The sequence below is a fragment of the Monodelphis domestica genome, chromosome 4 (assembly GCF_027887165.1).
Source record: "Monodelphis domestica isolate mMonDom1 chromosome 4, mMonDom1.pri, whole genome shotgun sequence".
NCBI classification, from domain to species: Eukaryota; Metazoa; Chordata; class Mammalia; order Didelphimorphia; family Didelphidae; genus Monodelphis; species Monodelphis domestica.
In genome coordinates, this window is record NC_077230.1 from 296,506,263 (window position 1) to 296,525,324 (window position 19,062).

General features: G+C 34.0%; 1 protein-coding gene across 4 annotated transcripts in view; it reads right to left on the reverse strand.

The window, feature by feature from the left end:
* Positions 1 to 19,062, reverse strand: part of ATP8A2 (ATPase phospholipid transporting 8A2) — an 860,692-nt gene that overhangs the window by 595,362 nt on the left and 246,268 nt on the right. For all 4 annotated transcript variants that reach the window (XM_056794696.1, XM_016421852.2, XM_007495237.3 and 1 more), the window contains exons 12-16: positions 16,722 to 16,849; positions 15,048 to 15,125; positions 12,139 to 12,227; positions 11,221 to 11,265; positions 10,363 to 10,438 (exon numbers count right to left, since the gene is read on the reverse strand). In XM_056794696.1, the coding sequence (XP_056650674.1) occupies positions 10,363 to 10,438; positions 11,221 to 11,265; positions 12,139 to 12,227; positions 15,048 to 15,125; positions 16,722 to 16,849 (416 nt within the window). The remainder of the gene's footprint in view (positions 1 to 10,362; positions 10,439 to 11,220; positions 11,266 to 12,138; positions 12,228 to 15,047; positions 15,126 to 16,721; positions 16,850 to 19,062) is intronic.

The window sequence follows — 19,062 nt, forward strand, 5'->3', positions numbered from 1 at the left end:
TATTTCACTACCTGGTAGTCAACCTTCTGAGACCTAAACATAGAAAATATTAATGCTATTATCTATTCTTTGAAAGAGCTCAAACTGTAAAAACCAACTTTTTATTTCTTCCTTATCCTCCAGAGATTTTTTTCCTGATTCAATTGAATAAAGGTTTATTATTAAACATCTATTGTGTGTCAGGTACTCAAGATACAAAGACACAACAAAACAGTACAGTCCTTGTCTCAAGCAGCTAATGAATGTAGAAGAAGCATATGCTTTTTTCTCATAACTATAATAATAGTTAATATTTATATAATGTTACAAATGTAAAATGCTTTACACATATAATTTAGTTTGATCCTCATAATGCCACTAGGAAGTAGGCCCTATTATCATCTCCATTTTACTGATAAGAAAACCAAGAAAACTAAGAGAAGTTACATGATATCACCAAGTTACACAACTAATAAAGCAGTATTTGAACTTAAATCTTCTTGACTCCACAGCCAGAATTTTATTCACTGTATCATTTGCTTTTGTATTCATGTGCTACAAGTGAATAGCTTTCTTGATAGTACAACTATCTGTAAGTTCATAGATTGCATTCTAAAATTCAAGGCCCACCCCCTCTTCATAACTTTTGCAAATTACAATGACTGAATAGGCTCTCCTTGCTCCAATCTAAGATAACAGCTTCTTCCAAAGTCAGCCTTAATATCTGTGTAGCATCTCCACTGGCAGTTTGCCCATTCTGAAACAATGGCCACCTCCTTAGACTAATAATACAAGGAACTTCCCATTATAGATGGACATCCCCTCCAAATAATATCTATCTATGACTGAAGGTGCTAAGGGAACTGAATGTGAGCCAAGGCCAAGTGGTTCAAAAGACCAACCATGAATTATAAGATTGGACAAGAGTTCAGTTACATATACTCTGGCCAGTTGATATTCCCAAATCCAGGTGATTTAAGAATTTATCATATAAAAATAATTTTAATGTACCCTCAGAAGCAACTTTTTTATAATATAATCAAGAATAATCTAGCCTAAGCTACTCTGCAGATAAAAGTTCTTCTATGGCCATCATAAAGATAATGGTAGTTACATCAGAGCACTGCAGGCTGGCAGATGACCAAAAGCTCTACAGGCCCTCATAGAACAGACCTTCCTAACACAGGGGCACCTGAAAGAGCCCTGACAACTTTCATCCTCCCTTTGTTCTCTATTTAGCCATAATATACCTTTCCTGCTGGACTGTATGTGAGTTGGCATTGAATTTCGCTTTCACCTTCTGGTGGTGCAGCATTAAGATTTGTCATTGTAAGTATCCAATTAGAAAGCATATATTGCTAAACAGGGAAATGCATGGGAGAAACTGATCTCTGATCTAAACCTTGATATTAGCTCCTTGAACAGGCAAAAACTTCAGCTTAATTTCATCTATCCCTGTTCCTATGCACCAAAAACTGATCTCATTTATACCTATGGCTTTGAAAACCATATCCAGCATTACAGGCTCTAGTTTATGAATGGTAGAAAAAACACTAGATATTCCAGAAATATTCTTTTCTTCCATCCATTACTAGTCTAGTCTTTGTCATTAATTTGCTGGACAAGTTGCTTGACTATTCTGGGCTGGAGAGAAGATGAAATATATGTTAACAAGTCTCTTTCAGCTCTAAATATTTTATAATTCTATGAATAAATGAGTCATTCTAGTCTTGAAGAAATTTATAATAGCAATGAATATTTCTACCACCCCAAAGTTTCCTTTTCCTCCATTTTCTCTAGGTCATGTAAGCTAAATAAGCAAATTTGAGTACAAATTTTGGGAGGAGAACTGGATCATCTTTTTTTAGTATTCTTAGAGAAAAAGAAAGTATTCTCTTTTCTTAAAATGTCCAGGAAGAGTACCCAAGGGAAATTACTAAACTGATTAAAGGAGTCCATTGAAATACAGTGACATTAGATATTAAGTATTTTAATTTTGAAGGATTTTTTAAAACATATTGGGTCTTATCCCAGGGTTAAATATATTTCAGGATACAAAAATCTCATTGATAAAAATCTCTGAGTTAAACTGCAATACCCCAAGGAAAAGAAATTCTTCCTTCATGGGCTGCTGTGACAATCTTTTTCAGAGTATTTGAAGTTTTGATAAAAGAAACTGTTATAAAGTCACATCATAATAAATAATGGGCTAGAAGGAACTGAAGAGGTTTGTATAGATTACACAGATAGGAAATGGAGGAGTCATGATTCTAACAAAGATCTGTTGACTCTGAAAAGATATGAATAGAGTTTAAAAAAGAATTTTTAAGTGTTTCTCTCATACACTTATGTCTAGAAGAAAATCACTAAATTAATTTTACTTATATAATTCTAGACTGATTTGAAGAAGCAAAGATCATCCATTTAGGATTATTATAAATGGTTTCTCTCCATCATGGAGATGAAATGGAAGCCAGAAAAACAAAGTCACTTATCAAAGGTCAAATAGACCATAAGAAGGAAGCAGGTATTTTAACCCTGGCCCTCTGACTTCCCAGGTAGTATTCCTTCTACTGTACATAGTTGTTTCTCAGTTGTTCTATGGTAGAAGTTTTCTCACCCTCAACCCCTCTGTTTTAACTCAGACCATCACCCCCAAACTGGCAAGATACTCCAGCTCTAAACTCCAAGTATTTTATAAAAGTTATTTTTACTTCATTAAATATTTCACAATTACATGTAATAGTTTTTTTAATTATTTAAAAAATTTTTGAGTTCCAAATTCTCTTCTACTTTCTCATCCTCCCCCTTCTCCTCGAAAAGGCAAGCCATTTGAGTTCAGTTCTACATGTGAGATTATGCAAAACATATTTCCATATTAGCCATGTTGCTAAAGAAAACACAAACAAAACAGTAAAGATAAAGCAAAAAAAAATTGAAAACATGCTTTATTCTGCATTCATTATTTATCAGTTCTTTCTCTGTTTTGTTTTTTTTTTTCAGCTTAGGTCCTCTGGAATTGTCTTAGATCACTGTCTTGATCATCATAGCCAAGTCTTTCCCAGTTAATCATCCTTATAACATTTCTTTTATTGTGTACTATGTTCTCTCAGTACCTTGCATGAGGTAATATGTCTTCCCAGGTTCTTCTGAAAGCATCCTGCTCATAATTTCTTATAGTACAATAATATCCCATCACAATCATATACCATAACTTGTTTAGCTTTTTTCAAACTGATGGGCATCCCATCAATTTCCAATTCTTCATTATCACAAAAAGAGGTGCTATAAATATTTTGGTAGATATAGGTCATTTTTCTTTTCTTTTATCTCTTTTGGGATACAAACCCAGTAGCTGCTTTGCTGGGTACAAAAGTATGCAGAGTTTTATAGCCCTTTGGCATAGTTAAAAATTGCGTACAGAATGGTTAGACTAATTTATAACCCCACCAATAGTATCCTAATTTTTCTACATTCCCTCTAGAATTTGTCATTTTCCTTTTCTGTCATATTAACCAAATTGAGAAGCAAAAGGTATTATCTCAGAGTTGTTTTAATTTCTCTAATTAGTAGTGATTTAGAGAAGTTTTGAGTCACTATCAAGATTTGATTTCTTCTTCTGAAAACTGCATGTTCATAGCCTTTAAACTATTTAGCAACTAGGAAATGACTCTTTTTTTCATAAATTTGGCTCAGTTCTCAATATATTTGAAAAATGCAAAACTGTCATGAAATCATATCATTATACAGAGAAAGCTAAAAAGAACCTAAGAGGTCAGAGAAACTTTTATTAGAGAAACTAATTGCAAATCCCCTCTCTCCAGTTTCATATTTTCCTTCTAATTATGGCTACATTCATTTTGTTTTGCAAGGTTTTTTTTTTCAGTTTAATGTAACCAAAATTATATATTTAAATTCCTGTAATCCCCTCTCTCTCATAATTTGGCACAAATTCTTTTCTTATCTAACAGATACATTTTTTCCATGCCTCCTTAATTTACCTATGATATCTCCCTTTATGTCCAAAACATTTATCCATTTTGACCTTATCTTGGAATAGGATGTGAAGTGTTAATCCTATGCCTAGATTCTGCCAAACTGTTTTCATCTTGCCCAGCAATTTTTGTCAAATGATGAATTCTTACACCAAACACTTGGATATTTATCAAAGAGTAGGTTGTTTAATAATGTTTATTGTGAACCTTATCTATTCCACTGATATACCACTATTTCTAAGCCAGTATCAGATTGTTTTGATGATTACCACTTTGTAATATAGTTTGAAATATGGAACTGCTCATCTGCCTTTCTAAACATTTTTAATTGATTCCCTTGATATCTTTGACCTTTTGTTCATCCAGATGAATTTCATTACAATTTTTCAATCTCTATAAAATAATTCTTGGCTAGTTTGATTGGCATGGCATTGAATAAGTAAATTAATCTGTATAGAATTATCATATTTATTATATTGACTCAGCCTATACATAAAGAATTAATAATTTTCCAATTGTTCAGATCTGTCTTTGTATGTGTGTGTGAGAGAGAAAGATAACAGTTATAACAGTTTTTTGATGTAATCTCTGACTTTGTCTTGGCAGGTAGACTCTCAAGTATTTTATAATATGTACAATTATTTTAAATTGAAATTTTCTATCATTTCCTGATGGGGTTTTGTTGTTAGTACATAGAAATGTTGATGATTAATGTAGGTTTGTCTTATATTCTACAACTTTGCTAGAGCTCTTAATTATTTTGACTAGTTATTTTTAGTTGATTTTCTAAGGTTCTCTAAGTATGCCATCATATCATCTGCAAAGAATGATACTTTTATTTCCTCATTCCTACTTTTTATTCCTTTAATTTATTTTTCTTGTCTTATTGCTAATAGCTAGCATTTCTAGTAAAATCTTGAATAACAGGTGTGATAATTATTGGGAATGCTTCAAGTTTATCCCCATTATTATCCTCCTTATTATGCTCATTGATTTTAGATAGATTGATTTTTAGATAGATCTTGCTGAATTTAGATAGATGCTATTTATCATTTTAAGAAAGGGTCCATTGATTCCTACACTTTTTAGTGTTTTTAAATAGAAATGCATATTGTATTTTTGTCAAAATCTTTTTCTGCACTTATTGATATAATCACTTTTTACTATTATTGTTGATAGTCAGTTATGCTATTTTCCTAATATTGATCCAGTTTTGAATTTCTGGTATAAATTCTATCTTTGTGATATATTACTATAATCTCCTTGCTAATATTTTATTTAAAAATATTGCATTGATATTCATTAAGGAAATTGGTCTATAGTTTCCTGTTTTTTCTTTCCCTGCTTTAGGTATTAAAACCTATATTTGTATCATGAATTTGGCAGGGCACCTTCTTTACTGATTTTTTCAAATAGTTTATATAGTACTGGGATTAATTCTTCCTTAAATGTTAGGTAGAATTGACTTGTGAATCTAAATGTGTCCTGGGAATTTCTTCTTCGGGAGTTCATTTATGGCTTCATTTTTTTTCTGAGATAGGGTTACTTAAGTATTTTATTTCCTCTTCTGTTAATCTGGGCAGTTTATATGTTTATAAATATTCATATACTTCACTTAAAGTATCAGTTTTAATGGCATATGAGTGAGCAAAATAATTCATAATAATTGCTTTAATTTTATCTTCATTGGTGGCAAATTCACTGTTTTCAGTTTTGATACTAATAATTTGGTTTTCCTCTTTCTTTTTAAAAAAATCAAATTAAGCATGTATTTATTGATTCTATAGGTTTTCTTCATAAAACCAGACCCTTGTTTTATTTATTAATTCAATAATTACTTTTAAAATTTCAGTTTTATTAAACTCCTTAATTTTCAGGATTTCCAGTTTGGTTTTTAATTAGGGATTTTCAATTTTTTCTTTTTCTAGTTTTGTAGTTGTATGCCCAATATGCTCTTTCTTTTATTGATGTATTGATTTTTATTAAAATGCAGTATATAGATACAAATTTCCTCCCAAATACTGCATTGGATGCATCCCACAAGTTTTGGAATATTATCTCATTGTTGTCATTCTCTTGAATGAAATTATTGGTTCTATGATTTGCTTTTTAAACACTTATTCTTTAGGATTATCTATTTTCCAATTATCTTTAAATCTTTGCTTTCACAGGCATTTATTAAATTTAATTTTTATATACTATATACTTAAAAGGGTACATTTCATATTTCTGCTTTTCTGCATTTGGTTATGAGATTTTATGTCTTAATACATGGTCAATTTTTACATGTCATGTACAGTTGAATAAAAGTATACTCCTTTATATTTCCATTTAATTTTCTCCAAAGATATATCAATCTAACTTTTCTAAGACTATTCATCTTCTTGACTTCTTTCTCATTTATTTTGTGATTAGATTTATCTTCCTCTAAAAGGGAAAACTGTAGTATCCCCTTACTATATTTTACTCATTCTTCCTGCAATCCATTCAACTTTTCCTTTAAGAATTTAGTCACTATGCCATTTGTTCCTCATGTTTAATATAGATATTGCTTCATCATCTATAGTTCCATTTAGAAAGATATAGTTTCCCCACTTATTTGTTATTTTTAGGACACTATCCCAAACTTCTGGCTTTTTTTTTTCAGAGCTAGTTCCGGGGTTTGGGAAGTTTTGGGTGCTTCAAAGGTGGTGTGATTTGGGGAAAGATATGGCCTCTGCTCTCTTGGTTTATACTCTGGTCCTTAACCCAGGAGGGCTCCTGATCCCCTTAGGACTGCAAATGATATTGCTCTTCAGGGCCCTTCCTCCTTTTGGACTTCTCTGATCCCTTAGGGACATAAAAGATCATTGCCCTTTAGGGTTCCCATTCTCTCTGGACAAAAAAGTGTTCTTCTCTTCCCTTGAAGTATAACCCAGAAGTGGGCATAGAGAATGGAGTTGGCTAAACTGGGTCTGATCTTGTATCCAAGGCTGTAATCTTGTAAAATCTGTAATCTCTTTCTGATCAGTTGCCAGATTCCCTTACCTTTTCTGGCTTGAGAGCTTCCAAAGTCTCTGCTGCTCCTTCTAGCACCACCACCTAGTCCCACCATTGGTGTTTCAAGAACACAGGCTTCAGGCCAACCTACTTGCTCTGTGTCAGTGACTTCTCACCTTGCCTTGGGCAAGAAGAATGTTTTGTTCTGAACTTTTGTTTGTTCTAACACTTCAGAATTCGAGTTGAGGTATTATTTTAAAGGTTTTTGAAAGAGAATGTTGGGAGAGCTCAACTTTTTCTACTCTCCTATCTTGACTCCATACCCAGAAGATTTCTAAGCATATTCCCTGGCTGTTGCTCATGTCTAGAATGCTCTTCCTCATTATCTCTATCTCTTGCCTTCCTTCAAGTGCAAGAAAAAATTCTACCTCCTACAAAAAGCCTCTCCTGATTTAGAGGTTTCTTGAGACTTCCCTCCTTGGGAGTTGTTATCTGCATATTATCTCCCCCATTAGATAGAGTTCCTGGAGAGCAGAGACTATTTTAGCTTTCTTTGTATTCTCAGAACTTATCATAGAAGGTTCTTAAACATTTATTAACTGACTCAGTTATGGTGGTATTAAATATAAATGTTATATACTATTACCAGTCTAAACTCCTGAACAACTTTTTTCAAACTATTATGCCTTTATTCATGATTTACTCTGTCTATGTGACTTTTTTAAGTCTTCTAGGCTGGAATATGTATCTACAACACAATATTGGCACCCAAGGGATTTTTGTATGCATTATTGGTAAAATTTTAAGACTTTCCAACCTCATTCTGATATCAAATTCAGAGCTGGCTACTTCCTTTAAGGGCATTTTATTAAGAACTAGATGCTAAGCAGCATTATAGCAATATGAGTCTTGTCCAGAATTGTTAAGGATATAATACAGTTAAGAAATTGTGTTTGAGTTAGAAAGTAAAAATATAATTCTCCCTCAAAAATATACTGCAATTAAATAAAACAAACAAAAAAGAATTTAATCTCCATAGAGCAATAACCATCTTTAAAAAATATTTGTATCCCTGTCTGTTAGTGTGGTATTTGTCCTGTAGTAAGTATTTAATAAATGTACTTTCATTAAATAAATAAATAAGTCATTAAAATATATAAGGAGGCATTTCTCAATCCCTCTAATTGCTGCCCCTCCCCAATTACCTTATATTTAACTACTTTGTATTTGTTAATTATGTTTATGCTAATTATTAGTATTGTTATATGCACCCGTAGTCTCTTCTAGTAACATATAAAGTCTTTGTGAATAGTGTCCTATTCTCTGTATTTGAATACTTAGCCCTTAGCAAAGTGTCCTGCACATAATGGCACTTTGTACACTGAATGGTTTCTCCCATTCATAGACAGATTCCTAGATAAAGGCATCAACAATTGTTTCCTCCACATTTTAACCTCCCATTCACTTTTCAATCCTGTCAACTGAAACTATTCTGATCAAAGTCAGGAATGTTATCTTTTATTGCTAAAGCCAATAGAGTTTTCTTAGTACTTTTTCTTCTTATTTTCCCTCCAATATCTGATGGTGTTGACCTATCATCTTCTATCTTCCAGATAGTCTTCCCTGAATTTTCCAAAGAGGACTCTCTAGTTCTCTTCCATATCTCATCACTCCTTCTCAAAATTCTTTAATGAGTTCATCCTATACATTCTTCTTCTCATATGGGTCTATGGCAGGATTCTATTGTAACCCCTCTTCTCTTAGTGTTCAAGTCTCTCGGTGATTTCATTAAAGCCAATGAGTTCAACTCTCTCTGTAATTGTCTCTCAAATCTGCATACATTCCCTACATCTCTCTTCTGTACCACATTTCCAAGTGACTGCTAGACACTCTACCTGCTTGTCCAACAGACATTTCAAACTCAACAAGTTCAAAATAGAACTGATTATCTTTTTAACTGTACCTAACCACACTAAATGCTCTGTTTTGCTAGAGGATGCTACCATTCTTTTAGTCAAGCTTATAAAATAGGAGTCATCCTTAAGTCTTCATTTGTCCCCCTTCCCCATAAGTAATGATTTGCCAAGTCCAGTTGATTTTATCTCCTTAGTAGCTCTCATCCATCCCATTTCTGTTCACATGTTTATCACTAATTCAGGGCCTCGCCACCTCTTCTTTAGATGATTGCACAGACTTATAATTGGTTTTCCTGCATCCTGCTACTTCCACAGTGGTATTTCTTAAGCACAATGTCACTATTCTCAAGAAATATCAGTGACTCCACTTCCTCCAGGATAAAATGTTCCTCTAACATTTAAAATTTTTCAGAAACTGGCTCTAGCCCATATCTTGAGACTATCTACACATTTCTCATCTTCATACACTTTACATTCTAGTGGAATACTTGCAATTTCTCCCATAAATCCTCATCTCTCTTTTGCATAAGCAATCTTCCAAGGCTAAAATATCTTCCCTTCAACCTTCTTCTTTTGAAGTCCCAAGGTCCATTTAAGGCTAAAATCAAATACTACCTCTAACAAAAAGCTTTTCCTGATTCCTTTAGGATTTTTTGTATTTATCATTCTCCTATGCCCCCCCCAAAAGTAATTTGTATTTATTTTGCATAAACTCAACTCTTAATTTATTTCTCTTCAGTCATGTCCCCCCCCAATGGAATATAAACTTCTGAAAATTAAGGCTTACTTGGTTTTTGTGCATACAAATACCCCCAATGCTAGCATATAGTAGGTGTTTAATAAATCCTTGCAGACTGGCAGAAGAGCAACATAAAATAAGACTATAAAGATATGGGGTGTAACTAGACTATGGAAGTTTTATATATCAACATAAGGGGTAAGTATTTAATCCCCAAAGCAATAGAAAACATTTTTAAGAGAATGAATGTGATCATACCTGTGTATCATCAAGATAACTTTGGCAAGGATTTAAACATTTTAAAAATTATCTTTATATCCCCAGGACCTAGCACCTTGCCTGGCACATAGTAAGGACGTAATGGATTCTACTTGACTGAATGAATATATTACTTTTTTCTATACCCCATTCTCCTCAAAACATTTTTAGAAATCCAGTTTAAGATGACTCTTAAATAAGAATTCTTCAGAATCTCTACAAGTGATGAAAATAGAACATAACTGACATATCCTTGCCCCAAACCAATTACTTCACTGTATAACATTTACATTCTAGGGCACACTACTATAGTCAGTATTCCAAGCTGAATATTATTAGCATAAAATCTCTTGCCTGAGGTGCTGGTGCATTATAAAATTTCAGGATCCCATCCCATCCTTATGTTTAGTATTCACAAATGTTAAAAAAAAAAAAGTACATCCCTTTAGAGATACACAGCATTGGCAATTAACTTGGCACCAAACCAAAAACTTACATGATCATTTTCAATGTTCTCTAACAATCTTGGGTCATTGAATACACATGAATCACTCGTGGAAGGAGGCAACTGACTACAATGAAGAACAGAAAGAAACATTTCATGTAATAGAAATATATTCTTATTAGCATGTGCATGTTTAGGTAAAATCAGAACTTGTAGCTAGAAAGGACCTGAAGGCAACATTTGTCCATCCTTTTGCTACTCAAGAGAACTAAAATTTAAGTACTACCAGGTAATACAAGAATGCATACAATCATACAAGGCATTATTTCAGCCCTCAAGGAAGTAACATGGCAATGCAAACTTGTACATATCTCAAAACAAGTTTGGGGATAGAAAGAGAAAGGGGCAACTGCAGGATAAAGAGATTGTTTATTTCGTGTATTCAAATCAGCTACAGCAAAGGCTATAAAGTAGGAAAAAAGATAAGTCACAGTCATTACAAGAAAGGCAAAAGCTATTAGCTGGGTTGAAAGGGGAAAGAAGAGAAGACATGTAGAATGGTGGTAGCAAAACCTAAAATGAGATTTCCCTCTTTTCCATTTAATGTCTCTATCTCAATCTGAGAAAAGGTATGAATCTATCAATATTTCTCAGTCCACATCTGGCATTCTTTCACATATCCACCATTATTTAACACATGCACCATTATTTAAGCCACAGCTTACTGAGCATTAGGACTATGTGGCTTACTTATCCCCCCCCATTCTTAAACTACAACATAAATATATCTTATATTTATGTCCTTAGACATACAAGTGAAAAATACAAATGGAAACTTTGATAGATACATAGATAGATAAAATGAGTCACATTCATGGTAACTTCATTTTAGCTCTAAAAGATATTCACCTGAAGTCTTCTGAGGAGTGTTCTCTTTCCAATTCTGGGAAATGGCTGCCCATTAATGTAGGAGAAAAATGCATTTGTTACAGAACAGTATGAGCACAATAACATATTAAACAAAGGTTAAGTCAACAAATGGTTTATAATTTGTTGTCTACTGCAATAAACATATAAAAAGAATTATAATAATTGTTAGACTTATACAGAGTCTACAGATTTTTAAAATGTTTTATAAATATCTCATTTGATGTTCACAATCCTGAGAGGTAGAGGCAGGTAGAGATTAAATGACTTGCCCAAAGTCAAACCACTAGCTAGTATCCAAGTCAGGATTTGAACTCTAATTTTCTGAATTCTAAGAAGGCTACAGACTCCCTCTGGTTCCTCATACAAAAATGAGTTTGTTTGTGTTGCATATATACATAGATGTTTACACACATAACACACAAAATAACCAAGGTTGCCTATCACCAATGGTTTTCATTAAAATTTCATTGTTAGTAAAATACTCCTAAAATGGTCTGTATATAAATATGTGTTATATGCTAGCATAGAAATAATATGGTCTTGTTAGTTTAGGAAGCTTTTTGCATCAATTCTGATTACAATTACATACAATTATGATGACCTGGTAGATAAGATCTAGTGAATTGCCTAAAGCACAGAAAAATTAAGCAACTAGTCCAAGACCAAGCACCCCATATACTGAGTAAAACGTAAGGTGGAATTTGAAGCCAGGTTATTGTGACACTATCCCCAAGCTGCCTACCATAGGAAGGATAAACATACGTCATGAATAACTTTTCCTTTTTCAGAAGAGAAAATAGAATTTCCACCTATCAGTCAAAGCAACCAAAGGTGAATTTTGTATTTCAAGTTTATCCACTGGAAATTTGCAACCATGCAGAGAGATAGAACACTAACCCATAGGTTACTCCTGCGATGCTACATTTCTTGAAGGTCATAATGTTACATGTAAGGGTTCCTGTTTTATCAGAAAATAGATATTTAACCTATAAGGAAAGAGAATAACAGCAGACAGTAAAGGAGGTCATTATAATGCAAAAGCCATGTAATAAAATCTATTTCTTCTCTAACAAAGACTGTATCAGTTCAAAATCTATAAACTGCCATGTAGTAGATGCCTTTGTCTAGACGGGCCAAATGCTCTAACCTTTTACACATGCTCATAACCCTCTCCATGACCAACTGACTCATATAACAATATGCCACCAAGGAACTGAACATCAGCTCTAAAACCATCACTTAAGCATAAGACTAGCAGACAATTCCATTCTTCATCCCCTTGCCCCTGGTGCCTTAACTAAACCATACCATTCACATTTTCAAATTTAGTGATTTTACAGTCTACTTTGAAAACCTAGTCCTACTGCCCTACCCCAACCCCAAGCCCCCAAAATGCTCTGCTATCTGATCCCATAAGAAATGAATACTCTAAAAACTACTAAAGAATTTCCATTTTTTTTCAGCCACGTGTCAACAGTAGACAGTTCCATGGCCATTTCAATCACGTATGCTTCCAATGCTCAGTTCTTAAGAAGACCTGTAAACTCTATAGAGATTTTCTGGTAGCTGGGACATGGTACAAGGAAAGCTGCAGCTCATTTGAAAAAATCATTCACCGATGTTCAGTCTAACTAAATGAGGTGAGAAAAAGAGCAATATTATAGGAATCACCAATGTAATATTTATAGGGAAAATGGGTGGGATTGAAGAACAGGGGATACTGACGGTTTTGTTACAGGGAATGGAGGATCTTCCCCCCAACATAGGATATTATAATAATAACAACAATGGTTAAAATTCATTATGTACCAAGCACTATACTAAGCACTTTACAAATATTATTTCATTTGTTTCTCACTATAACCCTGGGAGGTTCTATTATTATCCTCACTTTACAGATGAGGAAACTGAAGCAAAAAGAGATTAAGTTACTTGTCCAGGGTCACAAAGCTAATTCAATGTCTGAGGCTGGATTTGAACTCAGGTCTTCCTGACTCCAAGTCCATACCCCTACCCTTGTGCTCCCTAGCTCCTTAATGGATATTGAGGATATGTATGATGCATTTTAAGAGCAATTTTGATGGGTGATATTCTTGGAATATCAATGAGATATTTATTTACTTAATCTATGACCCTTATGACATAAAAATATGCAGTCAAGCTCATTCATAAAGATGCTAAAGTTAGAGAGGAAAAATGCAAAAGAGCCATTTCCCAAGGTGAAAAACAAGGTTTTACTCCAATGCTGTTCAGCGAAGGACTTTCAAAATGCCATCCCTTTGAATTATTCCCCTTATTACAGTCAAGCAATCAGCATTGATTAAGTAATTTCAATAGACTGTGCTAGATGCTAGGGATACATTAAAAAAAATAAAAGATAGCATGTTTTTAGACTGGCTCTGTAGTCAAAGGAAATGGATTCAAATCCCACCCTGAACTTACACTCTGTGTGACTTTGGACAGGTTATACAATCTCTCAATCCCTCAATTTATTCACCTCTAAGATAAGGGGATTAGACAAAGTGACTACTGAAAGCCCTTCTAGTTTTACATCTCCAACCCTAGGATGCTGGGAGTACATATCAAATATAAGAATAATCATGGTTCCAAAGGAGACATAGGAGAAAACACCCTCAAATCACTCTTTTGAAGATGTAGGAAATATCTGAGGATGACACACTATGGTATTTATTGGTCAGTTTAGCTGATTTTTTCCTCTTCTTTTTCTTTTTGGTTTCCTTTAAATATATTTTCATGTGATGGCCCTCTGGGAAGGGAGAAGGGAATGATACTAGGAGAAAAAATATTTATAATAAAAATGTCCCTGGGAAAAGGAAGGAGATAGACGAAGTACTATAAGAAGTACAAGGAGGGAGAGATTATTTTTAGCTAGGAGGAGGTTTTATAGAGAAGATGGTATGGTCTGGGCCTTCACCAAACACTGGCATAAAGACCTGAACAAATACACTGGGTCAGAATAAGGCAGGCTTAATCTGAGTTGGCTGGAATACTGAGACAGTGAAGGAGATTTGGATGAAGTATGAATAGAAAAGTCAGGCAAGCAAATGGAATACTTTAAATATCAGACTAAGGAGGTTTTATTGTATCATATAAACAATGGGTTGGGGGGGGAGGGGAGACTGAACATTCTGGAATGGGGAGAAATGTGGTCAAACATCCAAGGGGGAAAAATGTTAAAAGGTGACAATAGTCTGGGCTTTTACAATATTGCAGAAAAGAGGTGATAAGGTACGAGTAGAAATGAAGGGACAAATGCAAGAAAAGTTCCTGATGTAGATTCAACAAGGCTTATTGTTTATGGCAATAATTTGTGCTTTTGTCACCTGGTAATATTAATAATAACAACAGCAAAAACTATTCAAATTGATACAGCAGGTTGAGGTTTAACAATGAGCTTTCTTCAGAAAGCCTCTGTGAAATGAGCAGGACCAATATTAAATTATCCCCATTTTCTAGATGGGGATACTGAAGTTTAGAACCTAAACACAGTTCTTATGACTAAATCCACGGGTCCTTCAATTAGACCACACTGTCTCTCAAAAAGAAATAGTAGATTAGAAATCGTTATCTATGTGCTCCTGGCATGTTTTTGTAAAAGCCCATCTCATGATGCAATCATCTTTTCAGATAGCCACATCTAGCTCCTGCTAACATTAAAAGGAATCTGATCCTTTAACTAACTTTGGTTTTTCACCTTTGCTTAAATTTTCCCTTTTGTCTTCCTCAAATGTTCTTCCTTAATGCTCCACCACACTTTTCCTGTGATTCTAAATGAGAGTTCTCACCTGTCCAAGCTCCTCATTAAGGTTTGATGTCCGGGCCATTGCAGGAGTATCATTTTCTACATAATACATATCCAAGTCCTGAAAGAAATTCATGAACAGAGAATGTCAAGGAGTGCAAAACTGGGCATGAGTTAACAATCCCTTTAAGAAGCCTACATTCATCACTGCTGTAACTACCACAGGGGAAGAAGTAATAGTACTCACTCAGAAGAGGATAATGGCCATTTATTTTACTTGTGATTGAGGATCCAAGGTCTCATTGTCATAACAGTAGATATTAAGAATATTCCTTACAGCAGAAAGCATCACTTAATAATATCTTAATAATCTTAATAATCACTTAATAATACTACCCTCAAGTCTAATACATTAAATCTTCTCTAATCAATTACATTTCACAGAATTGTATATCTACAACTCAGAGGAATCTTACAAGTCAAGTTTGACCTTAATTTTTATTTCTGTTACATTTAATGAAACGGAGGTATATGAAGTGTGACTTCCTAAAAGATAAAGAGTCTGGGGAAGGAATCATGTGAACTTGGGTCTTCCAGACTCCAAAGTCAACACTTTGTTTTACATCACAGCCAAATCTCCACAAAGACAAAAAACAAACAAACAAACAAACAAACAAAAAAACTTTGTTTTTTAGAGATGGCTAAAAGATAATCCAGTTTGTTTGTTTTTAGCTGCAAAACTCAGGGCAGTATTTACTAAAGTATAGAGAAGGTTGCCAGCCATCTTTTTAGCCTAAGAAAGAACACAAAATTATCACCAAAGAAATCATATTATCATCTGAGAAAACATGCCTCAAGCTCTGAATCAATTCCATAATTCCTACTTAAGATTCCCTTCTCAAATACCTCTTCCACACCATTGCTGAGATAGGAAGTCTCTGAGTTTGGACCATTGCATACATTAGATTTCTTCAATGCATTGATAGGTTGCACTGAATTTTTTTCACTTATCCTCTTTTTCTTTTAAGAAGATGTTTTTGTTATATGTGATGGCTCTTTGCAGGGGTTGGGGGCTGAGAGAGATTTAAGCAATATCAAGATAAAAGATGCCAATTTTTAAAATTCCCTTCTCAAACCTTTAACTCCCTTAGATACCCTATCCTCTTCTATATATACTGAATTCTCAATGTCTTACTAATGCTTTGACATTTGCAACTCATACACACACACTTTGATATTCCTCATTTGGCTAGAGGAATCTCTCTTTAGAATGACAGTAAGTCAGTAAAAGATAAGCTCTTCATAATTCCTGAAAACGAAATCTGCTTGAAACTTACAACCCAAAATGCTTTTTGTTAAGGTGGCTACAAACAATTTTTTAATGATTCAGTTAATTCCTAAAATTCTTTTTTTAAAAAAAAACCCTTACATTCCATCTTAGAATTAATACTGTATATTGGTTCCAAGGCAGAAGAATGGTAAGGGCTAGGCAATGGGGGGTAAGTGACTTACTTGCCCAGGGTCACACAGCTGGGAAGTGTCTGAGTCAAGATTTGAACCCAGGACCTCCCATCTCTAGATCTGGCTCTAAATCCACTGAGCTACCCAGATGTACCCAATTCCTAAAATTCTTAACATGAAATAATAACAGGAGAACAGATTGACACATTATGCTCCTGTAGCTGTTACAATTTATCTTAATCATTTGAATACTCACCCAGTTTATAAAAAGGGCCTGAATAAATTTCACTACTTCAAGGGTGACCAGAAGACTAATTGGAATGAGATTGTTATACAAGATGATAAATGTCAACAGGTTATATCCAAAATTGTTGGAAATTGTCTCTGTAGAAGAAAGCCAATGAGAGAAAACCATATAGTTTCAGTTAAAGTTTGTGATAAGTTTCATGGATTTTCATTTTATCTTCATGCATCATTTGTAGACTTTTCTGGAAGGAAAAAATTAAAACAAGCAAGGTCCAATTTAAAATAATATGCAAAAATGTGAAAATATTAACATTATGAATAAAGACTCAATCTTATTGTTCCTTCATATATATAATTTTACAGTACTTTCATACATCTGTACATTAAAGACAGCCTGCTTTTGTTAGCATAAGAAATCTCTCCACTGGCAAGTCACAAACTATCTACAATTTATAGGTTTATAGTAAAATGAAACTCAGAGAGTAATCAATCCATAGTCAAACAGCTAGAAAATGCCAGAGGCAGGATTTTAAACCAGGTCTTCCTAACTTCAAGTCTTGTACTCTATCTACTCCATCATTTTGCATTTTTCATGATTAACAAATACATGCATTGATAGCAATATCCAAAATGCCAAATTAAACCTATACAACCACTTAGTAAGTTTAAAATTTGAAAACTGGACTGAAAGATATGAAATATGCTTTGTACAAAGTAGGATTTTATTGGCAAAGTCATTCTGAAACAACAAATGCCTTCACTAAAAATTTGTTTCTAAACATTGAAGCAATAGTCTAATGACCAAGTATACATAACAGGATAAGAGATGAAAATTAACATGCCTTCCAAAATAAGCTCTCTAACAACTATTCAATTCTGTTTCTCTATATAGATTTTGCTATACAGACCAATCATAGATTCTCAGGAGTTGGAAGGAACCTTTGGGGTCTTCCAGTTGAATTCAAGCATGTGCAGGCATCCTTTCTATAGCATCACTGGTAAACAATCACCAAGCCTCTTCTTGAAGACCTACATGGATAGGCTAGTCCTTTTCTTCAAGGAGGCCCCTTCTACTTTTGAATGGCTCTTGTTGGAAAGTTTTTCCTCGCATACTGCTGAAATCTCTTCATAGCTTCCATTCTTCAACACTGCTGCCAAACAGCACAAGTATAATCCTTCTATATAACAGTCCTTCAAGTATAATGTCCTTGCTAAATCTTCTTTTGGCCAGACTAAACCGCTCCAGTTTCATTATTCAGTTCCCACAAGAAATGGTTTTGAGTCCCCTCAACATCCTGGCAACTTGTTTTGTCAACCCACTGTAGCTGGTCAGCATTTTTCCTAAACTACACCCCAAAGGCTTAACACAATATTTCCAACAGATTATGTAAGAGGACTACCACTCCTCTTCATCCTGGATACTATGATTCTATTAAATATAAAGGAGAACTTTGCATTTATAGATAGTGCTGTGTAACAATTTAATATACATTATCACTTTACAAGAGTGTCTCGATCTGGAGTCCATTAAATATCTCTTTTTAAATTGATTATCAAATTTTAATATAATTGTTTTCCTTTATAATTCTGGGTATTTTATTTTGTGCATTTAAAAACATTGCTTTGAGAAGAGTCTACTGACTTCCATGACTGCTCAAGGGTACTAAGCCTCTAAAAAAATCTTAGAACTCCCACCTTGGAACAATTCTGAAGTAAGAAGGGTAGGTATTATTGCCCCCATCTACAAGTGGGGAAACAGAGGCTTGGAGAACATAAATGAACCACCCAAAGTCACACAACTAGTGAAGAACATTAAAGCTCACATTCCTTTTTTCTGACTCCAAATATCAAGAGCCTACCAGGTGGTACTACACATTATCTGTTTTGTAAATTCATATCAGGAGTCTTGATTCTGTGAAGTTAATAGCCAAGCAAAGTGGGGGAGGGGGACAATGGAGAAAGGATGTGGGATTGTTAATGAGAAAAAAATGGAAAATAGATAATCAATTCAATAATACCATTTCAATTCAGTTTTCTTTATAAAAACCAGCAATGAAGAGGTTAGCTAAGTCAACTGACTAGCCTAAAGAGTAGAAAAATAATAAGCACTAATGTGACCCTCTACAACTTAGCAGGCTGCCTCTTTCAATATGCCTTGTCTGAAGAATTCATAATTTAAGGACTTCACAAGAACCCTAGAAGGTAGGCACTATTATTTTCTCCATTTTACAGTTGAGGGAACTAAGACAGAAATAGGTTAAATGACCTGCCCAGGTTTACACAGATTATAAGTGTCTAAAGTTGATTTTGAACTCAGGTCTTCCCAACTCTAGGACCAGTGCTCTAATTAC